General features: G+C 39.4%; 1 protein-coding gene across 6 annotated transcripts in view; it reads left to right on the plus strand.

Annotated features, from left to right (window-relative positions):
• The window catches only part of SCRN1 (secernin 1), a 44416-nt gene that overhangs the window by 3424 nt on the left and 21307 nt on the right, over positions 1–19685 (plus strand). For all 6 annotated transcript variants that reach the window (XM_075143480.1, XM_075143483.1, XM_075143482.1 and 3 more), the window contains exons 2-3: positions 7281–7440; positions 19124–19305. In XM_075143480.1, the coding sequence (XP_074999581.1) occupies positions 7282–7440; positions 19124–19305 (341 nt within the window). In that variant the 5' untranslated portion in view covers position 7281. The remainder of the gene's footprint in view (positions 1–7280; positions 7441–19123; positions 19306–19685) is intronic.

Raw genomic sequence — 19685 nt, forward strand, 5'->3', positions numbered from 1 at the left:
GTAAATTGGTATCATCATCCATTGGTGGTAAGGAAATAGTCAAACAGTTTGACTGAGGTCTAATAATGAAATGTCCAGACGATAGGGACACACAGATCCAGCATGGTTTTGTGCTTTATATTCAGGAACAGTCTCTGCTTTCTAATTTCCTAATAAATGCAACCTTCCTCTCTCCTGATAAGTCATGCATTAAAACTGTCCAAATTGTCAATTAAAAAAATAACCTTTCAGTGTTTCCTAGGATGGGAACAATATTATTATTGTGCCTTTCAGTTTGCTGTCTTTGTTCTGTGCCTGCAGCTGAATGAATTTTGCTTTTCATTTCTGTTTTTGGAAACATTGCTTTTCTGCAGGATGCAGAGATCACATGTCTCTGTGCATAAGACACTAGGCTTGATTTGTAAATGGAAATACAAGCTTGTCTCAGGCACAGGAAACATCTTAATTTGAAGGTTAAAATAGACATTCAAAACCAACAACTAAACCCTGAACGACGTTTCACAACTGACCTTTCTCATGCCACCCCGTTAAAATATGGAAGAGTTGAGAATAAATAATGTGTGGCCTATTCGATATATTCTTCCCTTCCTAATGAGACAGCCTTGATCCAAATCTGAGCACCCTTGCTCAGATGCTGCCTCTCAGTTTTTCATTGTAAATGTTTCTTGCAGCTTAGGTCACTTACCCTTTCTGGTAGCAATGAAAACAGATTCATTGAAATCTTTAAACATTACTGAAATAGTTCAGAAGTATTAGCACAGCTGGGTTTCTGTTTTTGTAAAAGCCCAAAATATAGTGAGGAAAAGTCATCGTTTAATACACAGAAACAAGTTTTATGTCTTTGTAAAAGGTTTAATGTGCTCTCTGTACTTTAAAAGCAGCTCAAATCTCTTTTGCAATATAAACATTGAAGAAAATGCTGTCATCACCAGAATGCACTCAGAACTTATGAGCAAGGAGTTTAGCAGCCTCTGTATTTCTGGTACCTAAAGCACCTGTTCCAGACCAGCTTTAATTTGAAGAAACTATAGAAGTGAGGGTGGAAAAATTAGGCTACATGATCAGTAAAAATGGTGTTCTGACCAAACTGCTGTGGAGATCTGAGATGAAACCCCGGTGTTAACCCTCCCACCCTTGTTTTTGTGGACGCCCGCACTGTCTTGAAAACTTAATGTTGATTATCACCAGCATTAACAGTGGATTAGCTAGGACAATCACAGGTGTGCTTGAAAAACTGGGGGTTAGGAGAGGTTTAGACTTCACACTGGTTATGGCTGTGCTTCAGAAAGCTTGACAGTTACGCCAAAAAAAATTCTTGAAGACAAACTTAGAAAATGTTTGAAAAATGAGTCTGTGTGATGTATCTATGCAACCTCACTAAGCTGAATGAAAGCAAAGTGTGTTGTTTGTGGTTCCATCCATGCTGGAAGAGTTGCTAGCATAGCTATGCTGAGTAATGAATGCAGCAGTTATGCTCCTAGGTGAAGGATTGGCTTGATCATCTGAAGTTTTGCCAGCTTGTGAGTCAAATCATACCAATACAAGGCAAATTTTACAGTTAAATTCTACTCATAGTAACATGAGGTGAATGCATTTCTGTTGTCAGTGCTGGCTGCTTGGTCTCACTGAACTTTTCTTCCTTAATATCCACTTGAGTGTTGTTTTGATTTCTTGTGAAGAGGAGCTGTAATGGCAGTAGCTGACTTCTCATGTAATATCTTTTACTGGTCTGGTGATGGTGAATGGGTATTATTAAATTTTTCGGCAAGAGACTATATTGGTGTAGAAAACAAAAATTTTGCACAGTGTATTAAGGACAGAGCTGTTTTGTACATGTGCATCACTTAACATGTCCTAAATGTCCTGACTCCTACCTTGTCAGGAAAGGAGTAGCTCTACGCATAGGAATAGCTACTTCAAAATTTTTTCATTTGGTGTAAATCTTAATTAACATTAACAATAAATCTTAATTAACATTTCAGAAACCCCAGCTAATCTAACTTGTATTAAAACCAGAGGGTTTTCATATGTGACTTCAGGGGCATCTTTAGCTTTTCTTGAGGAAAAGTTGCAGGGCATTAAGTTAGCAGCAATTAAAAAAGTATGAAGAGCAAATGTTGGTTCAGTTCAATAAGCATAAATTAAATGTCAAGACAGACCCTTTTTTGACACTGCTTTCGCACATTAATCCTTTTTATTGCCCACTGCTTCCTAGTGAGTGCTGCACTTTCATTATAAGCCTGTTGTGTTGTTTTCCAATTGAAAGAAAACACAGAGAAAAGAAGTCGTTTTTGGCAAAAGCAGTTTTACTGTTTTAGAAATAAGCTTTGGGATTGCTTGAACAATAAGTTATTAGAAGAGCTTCAAAAACTAATAGTTCATAATATTGAATTTTTATTTTTGGTAATTTTTTTTTTAATAAATAAGACATAGCAACTATGAAAGCTACTGTTGGCAAGCCAGTTTCCACATAATTTGTAACTTTGTAAAACTGGTAATTACTTCATGCTTAATGTCTTCAGGGTATTTTGGCAAACAAGGAAAACTAGTCGGCTTGAAAAGAGTTGATATCTATTTGATATGGGAGGATAAAGTTATTTTTCTGAGAAATAGCTTTATTGTAGCGGTCAAATTCTTGAACTTTAGAAAAGATTATTTCAGTACCAAATTGAAGCTTTCAGAGAAGCAGTACACAGTGTTATTCTGGAAAAAAAACCCCAGAGATCTTGAGCAAGTTAGTCTGAAAATCTTCCTTTCTCCAGTTTGGACTCTGACTTGCTAAGATCAGAATGCTTTGTTGTGGATACATAGCTATTTCAGTTTTCCTGGGTCAGGGGAAAGGCTGCAAACCACGCGGAATTATTTATGCCCATCCCTATTCTCCTAGGAGCGTGGCTTCAGTCTCTGACAGTTCATGAGAGGAGGATGGGATTCTGCAATCTGTCCTGTGTGTCTGTTGCTATAACAGCATTATTTGTCTGTTCCTTTTTTATAAATGAAAAGTGACATCTAAATGAAGCTTTCATTAGATTATGTCACAACCTTTATTTACAGACTTAAAAATAACAGTTTTATTTCTCGTTGACCACTCTGAAAGTCTAATTGTCGACAAATTTTGACACTAATAGTGCCAGTTCTAATTAGAATTTGTAACCCTTCTTAATACATGTTAGCATTTGTAAGACCCTCATACTGTGAAATGGAAAATACTCCAGAGTGAAATGTTGCAGATCTCGATACTTTCATCCTGAAGATTAGTATTTTATGTCTATCAAGATTTATGGTTAGTTTTCTTGAGGTGGTGCTAGGCAATAGCACTTCCATGTTCACCCTATTTCAGGAGTATAGTGATGTTCAGACATGTTTATAAAGCCCTGATAATTATTGTACCTCTTGTTTCACATTGTGATGTTTGGAGCCAGACATTGCCCAGTGGATGTTAATCCTTTCTTTCTGCATCAAAATACTTATAAGCTTGTCTGTTTTACCATTGACAGTAATGGTGATTTGTTCACAGAATTTATTTGGCTTGGCAGTCTCTAAATGAGATTGATCACAGTGAGAGAAGATTTTAATAAAGGAACTTGTTAGACAAAGCTTCTTCGTAGGGTCTGAACACAAACTAAGCTAAGTGCCATAGTGACCAGGAGACTCTGGAAAAAATATGGCTATGCGTAGTACATTTTTGTCAACTAAAAAAAGATAGCAGGTGGAGTATATTACCTTGTGGCTGTCACTCAGAACTGGTTTTCCAGCCTTTGTGCCTGTAGTGATTCTAGGTCAACCAAGTGTGATGCCTGTTAACTTCCTGAAACTGCAGCAGTTATTAGGTAGTGGCATAGCATAATGTACAGCTCTTTGTCTATTTCTAGTGTTTTCATATGCAGAATGGTTTTGGATATAGCCTCTAATAGACTGTATGGTCCCTGTTTCTCTTAACTTACAGCGACCCATCCATGAGTGTAATGGTCTGCAATCAAATCTAGGGCCTCTTGGTGTACAATGTAGGTTTATCTCTCTCTACATCAAAATGTCAGTCTGAGGTATGATCTGTTGAGAAAATCAGGCCTGTATGCTAACATGCTCTGTGGTAAAGAACTGTGGCAGTGAATGGGCAACAAGGTGTTCTTTGAGATCTATTTGCAGTCATTCCCAGTGTTTTCTAAGGTTTTCAGCATTGCCTTTCGTTGGAGGAGCAAATAATCTGTGAAAAAAGAGTACAGATTAACAGTAGGTGGTTTTGTAAGTTATCTTGATTTATCAGAGGTACTGTGAGGGAGGAGTATTGTGTTCCTCCTGTAGATGAAAGATGCTTGTTTGGTATTGAGTCAGGATGATATCCTGTGAGAGGGCAAACAGGTGGCAAATGCATGAAAATGAGAATGAGGACAACCTGAATTTGAACTAAGAAAAAAGGAAAATGAAGTAGGCAAGTAAAAATGTCCTGCTTACATAGGTAAGCTACTGCTGACAGACTGCTTTAGTTACATGATGGAGGAAGATGAAGTTCAGTAATGTTCTGAACAAACACAGGTTATGGGTATATCTGAGAAACTGCCATCCTTGCCATATTTAAAATGAACCAAATGAGGTTCTAGGAAAAACTGCTACCTAGCAAACTGAGTAGATTTAAACTGTAGTAGACTGCTAGCTAGCTTCCTTCTCAAGAAACCTAATTTAAGATCCCAGTACCAACTCTTAGGACAATCATGTTTTCAGTACAAAGTTGTAACATTCAGCTTGCAGTGTTTAACTGTTATATCCCCCTGTATGAAATACAGCGTGTGTTGAAGTGAACTCTAGCTATAGAGTAGCTTACTCTTACTTTCATACTTAAAAAGTGTTACCAAAATGGCAGTTTGGTTTTGGTTCAGTAACTGTTGGTACATTTAAAGGAAAACATCAAAAACCTCACAAATATAAATAAGGCTGCTTTATTCCAAGGAGGACTTCAGGAGTCTAGAACATTAGATACCCACAGGTTTTTAATTCGTTTCCCTGCCTACTCAATCTGTAGGTATGTAAAAGTCTGCCTTGCAGTTTTCCAGTTCGTTCAGTAACACAGTGCTGAAGCATTCCTTCCCATCTTTTTAAGCCTACCTGGCAATATGCTTGGTATGCGAGTTGAAGAACTTCACGTAATAAAAATTAGTACTGTGTATCAATAATCTTTCTTTCTAGGCTGTTGGATGTCTAATGTCTTTCTGCTGCCTTATGTATTTAAAATAAATCTACTTAGTTTGTGTTTAGAATACAGAAAATATTTCTTTTGAGTACTGAGATCCACAGTAAGCCTGCAAGTTATTCAAGATTTTGGCTGGTCTGGCAAAGCTTCGGAAGGCAAACTTAGAGCACTAGATGATGACTTATCTGAAGGTAGATGTGAACTCTTAGGGTGCTGGAAAGCAGTTATGTTGACATCACCAACGTGGCAAAATAAATGTACGTACTCGGAATAATTCATAGCAAAATACTAAATGGTTTCATTAGTGATGAAGCTTGGGCAACACCCTACATGTTGCATTTCAGTTTAATCACAAATGCTCTGATGACTTGCAAGTGATAAGAGTGGTGATTAAAGTGGGGCTTTGTCTTCATGTCTGTCTGCAAGACAGTCATCTAGAACCAATAATGTACTGAGACTTACTGGCACAATATTCAGGTCTACAGATAGGTGTCCTCTGCTGGATGTATTTTTTGAGGTGAAGTCATTCCAGCTTATCTTGTTCCTTCCCACAGGTCAAAACCCTGCTTGTAAAAAGGGGTTGGTTTGTTTCCTAATGCAGATAATCTTACCTAAGTTAAAAGGTTATGTAAGTTCCCTAGACAATTCATCATCCCACATTGTGTTGGTAGAGGACACCTTTGAAGTTTTTTTGCAAGGTTGAGCATCAGTGTGACCTATTCATAGTCTATAGGTAAACTCTTAAGTGTTTTCTTCACAAACAATTACTACTTTATGGATTATAGCCTTTATCCAAAAGGCATTCTTTCTTTGGTTTAATATTGGAAGTCTGCTATTCTGTGAGAAGTGTGTGCTCAAATGGTACTGCTTTAAAAAAATAAAAAGTCAAATTTGAATGGTTTGAAAGGTGTCCAAGTTAATGATCAAAACCAGCTTTGTACACACCCCCACCCCCAGCATTGTCTTTCAAATAAATTAGCAGCTTTTTAGGGGAAACTTTTGATTGTATTGGTTGTTTCTACAGAGTCCAAATCTTTTGTGCAGATATTTTTACTTGTTCAGTATATCGGAGTCCAAATGTGTGCAGATATTTTTACTCGTTCAGTATATCGTGGAGGGAGAAGAGGAACGTATTTGTTCATTTTGGGGCTGGAGTTTCTGATGCAATGATAAGATCTATGAATAAATCTCAGACATCTGTGTTGAGTGCTATTTTAACAAGCAACAAACACCCCACCTTTTTCTTTTGTAGGCTTATGTGCCAGAATTTTCCCTGAATGGTGGAAAAAATGTCAGATGTGGCAATGTACACAAGACCAGCTACAATAGTGTCATAGTCCTGAAACAGTTTACATTTTTTATTAATATATTGTCATTGCAAACACTTAAAATCTTAAAATGTTTGTGCTATCCTATAAGTGGTTTAAAGAATATTCACGTTAGCCTGCATAAACAAATAAACTGCAATCAATTAACTTTAGGCAAAAGCAGCAATGCAGACAAACCACAGAGGAAATAAAGTGCAATTAGTGCTTCAGTGTCTCTCTGATCTGAGTAGATAAATTGATGGACAGTTTTTGATATAATTGTGCTATATCTTTGTTCTGTTTCTAGTTACACCATTGTCCTCCCTCAGGAATCCCTCAAACATGTTTTCCCTTTAAAAAATTTTAAACTGCATGGAAGCAGAGAGAGTAAATTATTTAAAATTATTCTGTGTGTCTGCACTTGTCTGAGTCAGCAGAATACATCTAGGTTATATGTTCCCAAACAGCTCCAGTGCAGAATATCTTTTTTCTTTCTGTGGGGACTAAGTAGACTCATTAAGGTACAGTCATCTTGCCTTTATTCCTCCTCTTTATGCCCTCACAAGGCTTGGGTGAAAAATGTCTGAAAATGACTATAATTCTTTTTATAAGCTTCCTCTGAGCTGACCTGTTCTTCCATTATCATTGCACAATCAACTGACAGATAGAGGGAATGCATTGTCTCTTTGCCACAACAAATAGCGGTATACTGAATGATTCTCTAATGCATGCAATTATGAGTTCAGCAAACACTACTTCTGTTTGTTTACTCCTCCTTTCCTTTCTAGGATGGCTGCAGCTCCCCCAAGTTACTGTTTTGTAGCCTTTCCCCCATGTTCTAAAGATGGGCTGGTGGTGTTTGGAAAGAACTCTGCACGGCCTAGGGATGAAGTACAGGAGGTGGTCTACTTTGCTGCTGCAGCTCATGATCCGGGAAGCAAAGTTGAGGTAAGGGTGAATTGTTACATTCAAACTGTGAGAAATTATTGTTATTGGAAGAAATGAACGCTGTCTTGTTCTGTTCACTCAAACCTGTCTTGAGTCGAGAGGAGGCAACATTTCTGAAAGTCCTGAAAGTGAAACTTGGAATGTAACTTTTTTGTTTAATTGAGGAAAAATCCATTATCTGTACTTTCTCCAGCAGACAGGCTGAACTGTTCACATCTCCGATTCCTACACTGTGTAGCCTATCGTTTGCCTTTTCCTTTTAAGGGAAAAATATCCTGGCTAATTGGAACTAGAAGCAAATTTTCAGTTTGTCTCTTGCCATATGAATTGTTTTCATTCATGGTGGTTGTTTGACAGTTGTAGTGGGGCCTGGCTAGCTAGGCATGTTGCAAAACAGGTAGCCAGAAAACTCTGCCTCAAAGAACTTGTGCTCTAATAAGGGAATGTGAGAGGAGGAAAACAAGAGCATAAACTTTGTAAGCCAGACATAACTCTTGTAGGCCAAACATAACTCTCGTAGATACTGTTGGCTTTGATGACATGTTCTGCAGCTCAGGCACCTGCATCATGGTCAATTTTCAGTGGCTTCTGTGGCTTCTCTCTGAATCCAGGTTGGATGTGGAGTCCCGAAGCTGGACGCTGATGCCATAGATGCAGGTTGAAAGGGACCCTGCTGGAAGTAATTTTAATTACAGTCTGTTACTGCAGCCTTACTTTAATGACAGGAGAAATGAAAGGATAAGCAGATGTGGAAGGGTGAAGCAAGTGGACAAATGAAACAAGAAGACAGGAAGAGGGGAAAGTGTGCAGTGAAGGTGGAATGAAGAGACTGAGGCAGCAGAAGGAAAGATAAGGATTGGTGGGGGTAGCCATTTTAGCAGAGGACACAGAGCCTGATCTGCACTGTCAGGAGCTTTTAGAGTCCACAGGTTCTTGCTCTGGCTGCCAACTGGCAAAGCAGGAGCTGTGAGTTTCCCTGCATTCAGCTTCCTCCTGTCCCTGTGGCTGTGCAGAAGGCTGAGGACGCTAGGTGTTCTGCACCGGGCTGGCGTGTCTCATCCCTACAGGTCCTTTATGGATGTAATTGTTGCTTCCCCAGAGGAGATCCTAAGGCCAGAGCCAGTTTTAATTCTGTCTTTCAAGTGGGACAATTTCCAAGTTTCAGAGGATTTGGCACTGTTCTTTATAACAGTTAATGTTCTCTTGATTCCTGTTGCTACCAACATCTAGTACAACTCATGCATTATTAAATGATTTAATCTTGGCTATAAAGAAATGCCCTCCCCCTGTCCAAAAGCACTAACTGATGTTAATTGCAGTGCTGTATTGGTAGCACTGTTGTAGACCTGTGCTAGTATACAGAACACAAGTGTGACAATAAGACAAGAAGAAACTGTCAGAGCAGTTTTTTTAAAGCTTCTCTTCATAGAACTGGAAGTGAAAAAAAGTTCTGTTATTGTGGAAGAAGAACTTCCAAAAGCTGCTCTGGAGTGTTTGTATCCTTAAAGGAGAATACTTTGTAAGAGCTTAATGTTAGAGTACTTGATTCTTTTGGTCTCTTTGCCCCATATCTTACTCTTTGATGAGATTGTCATAATTTCCTGAAGGGTAAATTAAGCCATATATAATCTATTATGATCTCTCTCCCACCCCATGATTAACCAGTTTAATGTCTTTTATAGAATTCAGTCATAAACTGGACTCTTTTGCCAGTCCTTTTGGAAGCGGGGAGCAGAATCCCTTTGCCTGGCACACCACAGTTTGTAGACTTATTCTGCTAACCACTATCTGCAAGCCTTCCCCGTAAATGTTGATTTTTTTTTTTTTTATTTTTTTTTAGTTAAGGTAACGTTTGTTGCAATGTGGTGAAGATGCGCTTTTAGACAAGGGACTGGAGTGGACTAATACTTTTTTTTTAAAAAAATAGGGGCTTAAGCCCTAATTAGATGGGTACTTTGGCCTCTGCTACTATGCTACTGCATAATTCTTCGTTAGCTAGCCTGAGGTTTTGCAAGTACAGTGCTGTACAGAAACATACAGGCTCCAGATGTTTACCAAAATTCTTCCTATTTCCTCCCAGCACAGAATAAAAACATCTTCAGTTGCTCTGGGAGTAGTGCAAGCAATTGCTTATCACTAAGCATAGATTTAGTTGTTAGTTTTTCTTTAAAGTTCAAGATTTTTTTCCACCTTGAGAGAGAGAGAATGTTCAATTAAACACAGGTCTAGCAAGGTCTAGCAAATAACAATGTTATATAGTAATTCTCTTTAGAAATAACCCTTTCTTTTTTTTTTCATTTTCTTTTAAAACTGGCCACTTCAAAGGTCTTTAAAAAAGTATCATAATAATCCCCTTTGCTGTAGGAATTGTGAAAGATTGGCCGAATCAATAAAGGCTCTACAATCCAAGTTTTAGGCTGCTAGATTTGCTTCTAGATTTTGCTGTTTTATGAACTTAAGGACACTAGTGAATAAGAAGATTGCAATTTCAAACGTCTTAACACTCTTTGTGATAGCAGAACAGAAGTAAGGTCTTCAGTTTTTGCGAATTAGCTGAAATGTGTGTACTTCTATTGTAGGGATGTGTCTAAGACTACTCTTGTCTTACGACAAATGCCTACTCACCTCTAGGCAGAGCTTGTGCAAAGCCTGTTAATTCCTTGTGTACCGTTAGTGGTACCTCTAAAAGTTAAGAAAAGCTTTAAGGAAGGGCTTGAATTCAGCCGCTTCACGTTTTTTAAGTAACAGACATGCCACACTCTATCCACCTTTTAAGCAGACTTACTGAGTTGTCAGAGGTAATTAGCTAATAGGGGGAGTGGAGAGGAATGTCAAAGCTTCTAGATCTAGCCTTTGACATATTCAGAATTATTATGAAAACTGCCAACAATTCAATTATTGTTGGGTGGGGGTTTTTTTTTGCTACAGCTTTCCTTCCCTTGGATTTTATAAAATTAACTAAACAGGTTTGAGAAAATTAAATGTATGATATTTTGCAAATGGAAAAATGCCGTTCACCAATTTCATGCTACTGTTTTTCTAAGTCAGTAATTCTTTGTGCCTCTGACTGAATTTTCTGTCATCCATCCTAGCATGTTTTTTTTTCCCCAGATGAACAGTTTTTCTTTCCATTCCATATTGTACATTTGCATTGGTTTCCTATGTTAGATACATGATCCTTTACCTTCACTGGACGATGATGGTGGACTTGCTTTTCATTATATTCTATTCTTTGCAGGTAGTGTAATCCAATGTGTATCAAATTTTGATTACTTCTCTGTGACTGTCACTCACATCCTGAACTTCTGTTAAGAGGTGGTTTTCAACACGCTAACAACATGGGTTGTTTTACAACTTTTCTCAGGAAGTCTGTATTCTATTTATGTTCCGTGCTGCTCACGTTTGCAAATGTGATAATGCACAATGTAACCAAAAATGGCACAGTAGTTCAGCTAGATTATTGCCGTAAAAGGAAACAGGCAGACTATGCTGTATAGCTATCAGCTAGTTTGTGGCAGGGCCTTGAACAAGGGAATTCAGTGAATATTGTAAGTCATTTCAAGCTTGATCTTTGTGGCTCAATCTACCAGACAAGTAACCCTGCAGCTAACTCATCAACGTAATTCCTTCCCTCTATGTCAGCAGGTTCCCAAGACCCTGAACAATGGGGCTTTTCATAAAGGTCTGCTCTCTGTGTGTGTGTGACAACTTTCTCAAAAGTTTGTTCTTGTTTTGCATTGCAATTTTGCAGTGGCAGATGCTGATTAGCACTCTCCCTTGTTGTAGTAGTCAGGCTAGTAAACTTGTGTGTATAGGTGAAATATTGCTCCCTTAAGCATAAACAGGGTCCTTTTTTGAATTCCTCTACTAAAAGTAAGTGTGTTCTTTTTTCCCCAGATATGATTTTAAGAATTTTTTATGTGTTAATGAGAATTCATGTTGTATGAGTTTCAAGATGCAAGCCCTTCTGTCTTATTTTTAAGGTAGATTTTACTGACTAGATTTTTCTTGTTCTGTAGTAACCTGCTGCTTGCTGTGGTTTCCTTTCTCCTGAAGAAGTCTTGGGTGGATGACTTTTTCTTAGCTGAATTTTCCAGATGGATTTTTTTTTTTTCTTTTAGATCAACCTCTCTTTCTTCTAATCAGACCTTTTATCCATGATTTGAAAATAGTCGTGATTGCGTGCTACAGCATAGAGCTGCAAAAGCTCTTTTATCTTAGTAGCATGCAACTTCTTATGGAGGAGTGGAGGAGGGAAAACAGAAAGGATGGTCTACAACAAAGTCTATCAAGTTGTGGAATATGCAAAATTTTTCTAATATATTGGTATTAAACTCTTCTGGGCTTAAAGCCAGCACTCTGTGGGGTAGGAGGAATTTTGTATTCTCTAAAACTTCATGGCACAGTTATGCATTAAAGTTGGTTTTGTTTGGGTTTTTTTTTTCTTTTTTTTTTAATAGGTTTTCTTTTTTAAAGGATACCATCCTACCTTCCCTTGCTCTGAGTTTTCAGAGGAGCAGTAAGATTACTGCTGGAGCAATAAGATTCTCACTGGAACAGGTTGTCCAGAGAGGTGGTAGATGCCCCATCCCTGGAAACGTTCAAGGCCAGGTTGGACAGGGCTCTAAGCAACCTGATCTAGTTGAAGATGTCCCTGCCCACAGCAGGGGTTGGACTAGATGACCTTTAAAGGTCCCTTCCAATCCAAACTATCCTATGATTCTATGATTCTATTTGCTGTGCATTGCTCTGAGCACTGCAGACAAAAACTCACCTGAAGCTAACTGAAGGGTCTCTGTCTGGTATTGCAAGATAGATATAAAGCTTGGAAAGTAGACTTTTGCTGTATTAAAGGTGGGTTTGTATTACTTGGAGGTATCTTAATTCTGGTATTTGTAATGTAATACCAGGCATCATGCCAGTGCTGCAGTTTAGTTCTGGTATTCTTTGATTCCCTCTTATGCCAGCTGTTTGGGTTTTTTGTGTTATATCTGAGGGTAAGACTTTCAGAATCTGGTAACAGAAGCCAAGCAGCAGCTGAATCTACTGAGAATTTGCTCTTTGGGAAGCCTCCAGATTAGATTGACAGTGCCATGCCTGCAGTCATGTTACTGCAGCCTTTAACTTGAACCTGGGCACCCCCACTATGATACCTCCATGGGTAAGTGTTGACTGGCAGGAAGCCTTGAAGAAACACAGCAGTGTCTGTGCCCATGATGAAACTTTTCATTTACTCTATGTAGATAAAAAAGGTTGTAGTCTAAAGGCTTACAGTTCAGAGATAGTTTAGGAAGCTGCTTTTTCTTGCCTCTCAGCTGGGACCCGATAACTGGCTATGTAAGCAGCGTATCTCATGACACGTGGTCAGACAGCTTACCTCAAGCCACCTTGTTTAAGCTAACCATTAGACTTTGCACAGAGATAGAGGAGAGGCACTATGCAGGCAGACAGCAACTAATAAAAGAGAGAAAGTGGTTGCTGCCTTCAGCAGAGTCTGCCGCTTGGCTAATGTGAGTTTTTTCTCTATTCTGCTCCATTGCAGGCCACTGGCCTTTAAACTAATGTGTTTGACTTTGCTTTGTAAGACAATGCACGAGCCGGCAGCAGTTCAGAGGCAGAAGCCATAATCTCTTGGATGTTTCTGCCCTCTCAAAGCCTCTGTTTTTACTGTAGGAGTGCTACAGTAAAACAGTGTATCCAGTCTTGACCCAAACTGTTTACTTGTGGCAAAACAGATGTGTGAGCAGGCATTTCAAAGTGGCCAAGCAAAGAAATCAGTCCTAGGATATCTGAGAGTTCCAAGGATATCTTTGTGATGGGCTTTTTGTGGCTTCTTTGAAATCTGTTTCTTACCGTTTTAAAAAATTAAATTAATAAGCTTCATCACTATTTCAGTTTTACTTTTGTTCGTCACCCAGGAGACTGCTAGATTTGCAGTCTTAAAGTTCTTAAAGAACAAGGAGTGAATTCTTGACTGCTAAATAAACTCTGACATATGGTGTCTCCAGAGTGTGTTCTCAGCCTTGGGTGCCTTGCTGCACTTTGTGGTATTTTATTTGTTTAAAGATATTTATATTTCATTTTGTTGAGCACATTTTCATACTGTGGCTCACATGCCTGAGGCTCCTTGGTGGCTTGATAGAGTAGGTTAGAGTAGGTCAGAGGGTGTGTAGTTCTGCTTTTTGACAGGGGAACTTTTTGGCTTTTTGTAGCTTCCCTAATTCTTTTCTAGAATAAAGTCTATCATCCTTAGTCTTCAAGATAAATGACGCTGCTAGAGATCAGAGGCATACATATTCAAATTTTATGGTTATTGGTTGCAATGAACAGAAACAGCTAGGAACAATAAGCAAATATGGAAGCTTATGTGAAGTGTTACTAGCGTCTTCATAAGTAGGGAAAAACTGTTCTTAATATGAAGAAGTAAGAGGCACTCTTCTGTGGCAGAAATTGGTTTTGTTCTGTATTTGTACACTTAATAAATGTTGCTGTTGTTTATATCTGGCTACAATATGAGGATGCAATTACTAGCATAGCGTGTATTTTTGAAAGCTAGCTACCTGAGGATTCATCCTGCCGCTGGAGAGACTTTTGTTCACTATTCTAGTCCACTAGAACTAGGGCTGACACTTGAGATGCACCCAGGCTAGATTTATCCTGGTGTACGGCTGTGGCACAACGGTTTTGCTGCTAGTAGAGGATATCATGGGAGTGCTTAATGGGTGTTGTAAAGTCCTCCCTGTGTCTTCCACTGTATACTTAGCGCTGCTTAGTGCATAAGCAAGCAGTGGTAACAGCATCAGCTAGCCACATCTTCTGTATTGTGTGCTACTGCTTGCATATTTCTCTTTTCAGAGGACGGTTATTCCCACTCCTTTGAGCTCTATTGCGTTTGTTCCTGTAAATAAGCAGCAAAAGAATTATCTGTAAAACAGACTGTCAGGTACATCCACAGGAGATGGTCTGAGGGACTTTCTTGAACAACCATGTTCTAGCTTTCCAGTCCTCCACCAAGATGGGAGAGCCCAGGTAGCCCATGTCACCTGTGGAATTGCCTCTCTAGACAGTTCCAGCCAGGCCCTCAGTCTCGGTGTCTTGATGGCCATGGAGGCAGCAGGCCGTGAGACTGCCTCATCACATTTTTGCCATCCCTCTTTTGGAAGGGGTTAAAAGCAGACATCATGCAACTTCTCGAGTTAATGGTACAGAGATTTTGCCTATTTTCAAATATGTGCTGTGGTATACAGCAGCGCTTGAAGTAATTAAGCAAAGAGTTAACACCAAGTTAGAGCCTGGACGGATGAGGGGGTGGTGTGGGGGAATCTCTTCTGTAATCTAGAATCTTACGGCCCTTTTTCAAAGATCATTTCTTTCTAAAGCATTCCCTGACTATTGCCTTTGTTATCCAGGGCTGAAGCCTATGTGATTTCATTGATATTTCATAATGACCTGACTGACAGTGCTAGGAATCAGGCTTCTGCAGCCTGAGTACAGTAGAAGCTGCACAATAGTTTCTTTTCATTAATGAAAGAAGAAATCTCTTGTGCTTATGACTGTCGTGTCTGTTTTTGGAATACCTCCAGCATATCTGCATGCCCTAGCTAGGGTGGGAGGTACATTTGTGCCTTGTACTATATTTAGAACTGCCTTGATAAGATTCTTTTCTTGATACCGTAAGTGAAATAAAAGAAACGTCATTAGTTTCCAGCCTGCTCAATTCTCTTTAAAGTTGTTGGCTGCATCTCTGGTATGTGAAGTCTCTGTTCTTTACTTTTATATTTCCTGATGGGAATTTACTGTCAAAGGGCATGATGCCAGTTTTGCTGCTTTCAGGGTTGGCAAATCAATGGAGCCTGACACCACTCACTCACAGCTGTTGCCACCAAATGTATCAGTATTCTTCTGTTTTTAGCATTCATACTCAAAGAAAAATGTTAGTGTTAGGAAACGCTGAGCTGGATGCTTCAGGAATTTTAAAGACAGGGTTGGTAGCAAGCAGAATCACAGCAGTACCTTATGTCTATTTGATTTGTCATTGCCTAGTTTGGCACAGCTCTTGGTAGAACAGGCTGCTATGCTGTTGTGCTGCAGGGATTTGCCAGATCAGTGGGGTGTAGGAGAGGGGATAGGAAGGTTGTGGTTTGTGCTCGCTTTTGAATTCTTGTCATCATCTGAGCTCCCATTTCTAGAGATCTAGTGGCCAGTGAGGTTTTTTGGTGGGTAGTGGTGTCTTTCCCTCACCATTTCCTTCCATGTCTGAGCTGTTATAAGCATTATAAGCATATGTTCTAATTTCTGTGGAATAAATAGCAATGGTTTGCTGCGCTGCAAATCCAGCGACTGGCTTTAGTTGACCTACTTTTATGATTGATGTGTCTTGGATACAGGTGGATAGCTCAGTTCCTCTGTTTCCTGTGTGAAGATACTCTTTTATCTGGAAAAGAGTTTTCTGATGTTATTTTAAGGGGGGGTGATGGAGTTACGAAGAGTGAGAGGTTTGAGTTGAAAATTAATAATCTATTGTCACTCTGGACCCTAGTTTTTTGAGAAGTTCATACCTGTTATTAACAAATATGAAACAAATGCCTGCCTTTATACATCAGTCCTATTGAGTGCCTACTTTTCTGCTTACTGGAGTAAATAGTTCTAATGGGAAGGTTAAAATCTCATCAAGGCTTTTTCATCATTGTCAATAACCATGGCAAAGGATTGTTGAACAAGAATCAAGCCAATGGTAGTTTTACAAGGCTGTGTGATCTACTATCAGATTGGAATGGTTTTCTGTTATTTAGGTCTTCTAACGCAATTTATATAAATAAGGCTTGAACATTGTCTGTGTACATGAGTTATTTTATGGAAGCTGAAAATAATAACATGAAAACATGGTCCATGTTCGCTTGTCATTGGGTTGGGGGACATGAAGAAGCAATATAGAAGGTGACAGCTGTATTCTGTTGGTTTGTTGTCTCACTAGCTCTCTGGTATGCTCAGCCGATTGCCTTCGTTACAGACTGAAATGTGTTTCTAAATGAAAGAGGTGCATAGAGAGGCCTCTGGATGTTTTCTGGCCTCTGATTACATAGTTACAAAGCAAAAGCACTTTTTTCCAGAATGCTCTGGATCCTTCAAGCAGGAGCAAACAATCTTTCCCCTTTCTCAACTGCTACCATTGAAAATAAAGTCTTTATAATGAATAGCAGCTTTGGAAATGCTTGGGTTTGGAATGAGGCCCCAAGTAATAAGTGTTTGGTAGCAAGGATAGCCAGAATATGTTTTGGAGAAAAAAGGCATTCAGCATTTTTTTAGCCTAACTATCACTTTTCAGAGTGTTTTCATCATTTTTCCTTCTAGAAAATCAAAGTCTCAGTGTAAGCAAGCTTGTATAATAGGGCTATTCAGCCAGAGAATGCTATGTAAGCGGGGGTTCATGGAGTGCTGAAGTCTCCTCCACACTGCATCTTGGATTTCACTTTCTGCTGCAGAGTTGAGAAGGTTCATGTCCTGGATGGCTCTGCAGGATGGCTCCAACTAACTGACCACCTATGAGATACAGGGAGCCAAGACTTGTGCTGTGCAGGGGTTGGTGTCTCCCTGGCTGCAGACCTGTCTCCTGATAGCTGCTCCAGCCATGTCTTCACATGTAATGTGGGAAGGTGCTTGGCCCAACCCCTTTTCCTGCTGCTGCAGCTCTGTGTCCTCCTTTGCACATCCAGAAAATAGTTATTCTCTGTTCACTCACACACGTGCATTAAGTGCTAATCCAAACAGCACTGACCTAAAGCTCTGAAAAAAAATTTGCACATAATGTCAAAAATGAGATTTGCTTGCTGACAGCTCAAATGGAGCAGAGGGAGTCTTGATAAGAAATGGCTGCTCCAGCATGGTTTGGTTAAAAAATGAAACAAAGGGTGAAGCGTATAAAGTGTTTTTATTAGGTGGATCTTAGCTCCTGGCCAGTGCCAGATGTTGTTTCACCTCAATAGATGAGGAATCTGCCTCTAATAAATCATAATGTATTACTAATAAGCAATTTGGTCAAACAGCTTGGTCAAATATTAAGGATTTTCTCCAACAGGTACAGCAGATTAAGTCCCTGTTGGGGTCTTATTGCCTAAGCCAAAAATCAAAACTAAGCATGTCCCTACTCTATTTTTAATTCCTTAGAATGGAAGAGTTCCCCCCCGCCTTTTTTTTAATCATGTGTCCTCTGTAAGAAATCATCCTCTTATTTCACCTATAATTTGCCTGTTTTTAGAATGACAGTTTGACCTGTTTGCACACAATTCCTAAAGAAGGTGGCAAGCTCATTTCCTGTGTCCTTCTTGCATGGTCAGAGTGAAGGACTCTAAAAATGCTGTTTCTCATCAAAGATGCTGTCATACATTTTAATTGAATGCTAGACTAACTATTACTGTAAAAATCGTTGCTCAAGACTGGAGGCTGAAGATGATCATGCTGTGTAATCCTTAGAGGGGGAAAGACAGGTTAGAAAAAAAATAGCTTCTCACTGCTAATCATCTTAGACTGATTCCTTTGGCTTTAGGTTTTAATGTAGATGCAGCATTTATTTTCATGGCAAACAACTTTCAGTCCACAAGTCTGTTCCGCTCATCCTGCTCACTTTGATATGTCTGACCAAATATTCCTCCAGAAAAATGTCGCAGATTACTTCCTGCAAGGAGGATGTTACAACAGGAATGCTAAACACGAAGAGCTGTCTCATAAATACCACAGACAGCTTCAGTTTCCTCAAAAGAAAATTCTGTGGAGTTTGGTTTTTGAAGAACTTAATGTGACCTCAGTAGTAAAATGTAAAGCCCATTCCTTTGGCTTGTACAAGTCAATGATCTAAGAATGGATCAAGCTCTCTTCCGTGCTGTCTGGGAAAACAGTGCTTGTTTTTAAGTCCTAGAGCAAGAGAAAAGTAAAGAAATCACTCGTTATCTTTCAAATATATTTCTTCCTTGCAGTTTAAATGACTTCTGTGCAGCCTGCCTCTGTATTTTCGACTTGTCAGAATATATCCACAGACCTCTGATTACAGTAGACCATTTAAAATAGCAGGAACATCAGTTTTAAGCAAAAACAATGCCTGTGTTTTATTTCCCGTGACTGTTTATCACAGCATTTCACCGAATTTTTTCAAGTCTTGATCCCCCCCCCCCCCCCCCCCCCCCTTTTCTTTCTACCAGCAGTCTCAGTCCTGGGGGCAGCTGCAGGGGAGGCAGCAAGGGAGAGGGGGAAGCCTGCTGATGTACTTTGTCCAGTTACCATTGTTATACTATGTGCTTAATAAAGTACTGGAGATTGTGCTTAGGTGAGATGGTAGAGTGGTTTGATGTTGTTACTATGTACAAACATGATCTGTGTTTCTTTACTGTAACAGTACAGTCTGTCTGTTACTGCTTTCCACTGATTCTTAGCACTTGGGTTCTGCTTGACTCTTTGAAGCCTGCAACTATCAAAAGAGATGTATTTTCCCAGGCTTTTTCAATATAAGGATGTAAAGGTTCAAACATGACAGTTAAATGTTGTTTAAAAAAAAGTCCTGCTCATACTCAAGATGTGGACTTTTTTTTTAATGTGTCCTGTCTATACATTGAAGTCTTGTGTTACTTCAGTCACAACATTAAATAAAATGCTTGCAATTGTTTTGCTTTTTCTCTTTCTGCTCTCTCTGCAGTGCACGTATATTGAGATTGAGCAGGTGCCGAAGACTCATGCTATTGTGCTGAGCAGGCCCTCCTGGCTTTGGGGGGCAGAAATGGGAGCAAATGAGCATGGAGTCTGTGTAGCTAATGAAGCCATCGTGACCAGAGAACCAGCTTCTGAATCTGAAGCCTTGCTTGGCATGGATCTTGTCAGGTGGGTGGCTTGCTAAGCTGTGACCAGCCTTTTAAACACCAAAGGTTTAGATGATGATGATACCGGGTGACAGCTTTGTGGTGTTGGCATTAGGAGATTTTAAAACAGTGTAAGCAGGACACCTGTCTAGGCTGAGCTCCAGACACAGCTGAGTTAACACTTAAAACACTTGGAATCTGAATTTGGCTACCAAGTATGTACCAGTCTAATGTGCGTTCACTAAACCTACCTTGTCTACGTACCCTGCAGTCTAGCAGTGGCTATTCTGACAGCATAAGAGAAACGATTACATTATTAGTAAGAAACTGCTAACTAATTTGTAACATCAGATTGCTGGTGTGCCTTCCATTCTCCCCCACTTTACACCAGCCTACTCTGAC

Source organism: Calonectris borealis, chromosome 2 (genome assembly GCF_964195595.1).
Source record: "Calonectris borealis chromosome 2, bCalBor7.hap1.2, whole genome shotgun sequence".
NCBI lineage: Eukaryota > Metazoa > Chordata > Aves > Procellariiformes > Procellariidae > Calonectris > Calonectris borealis.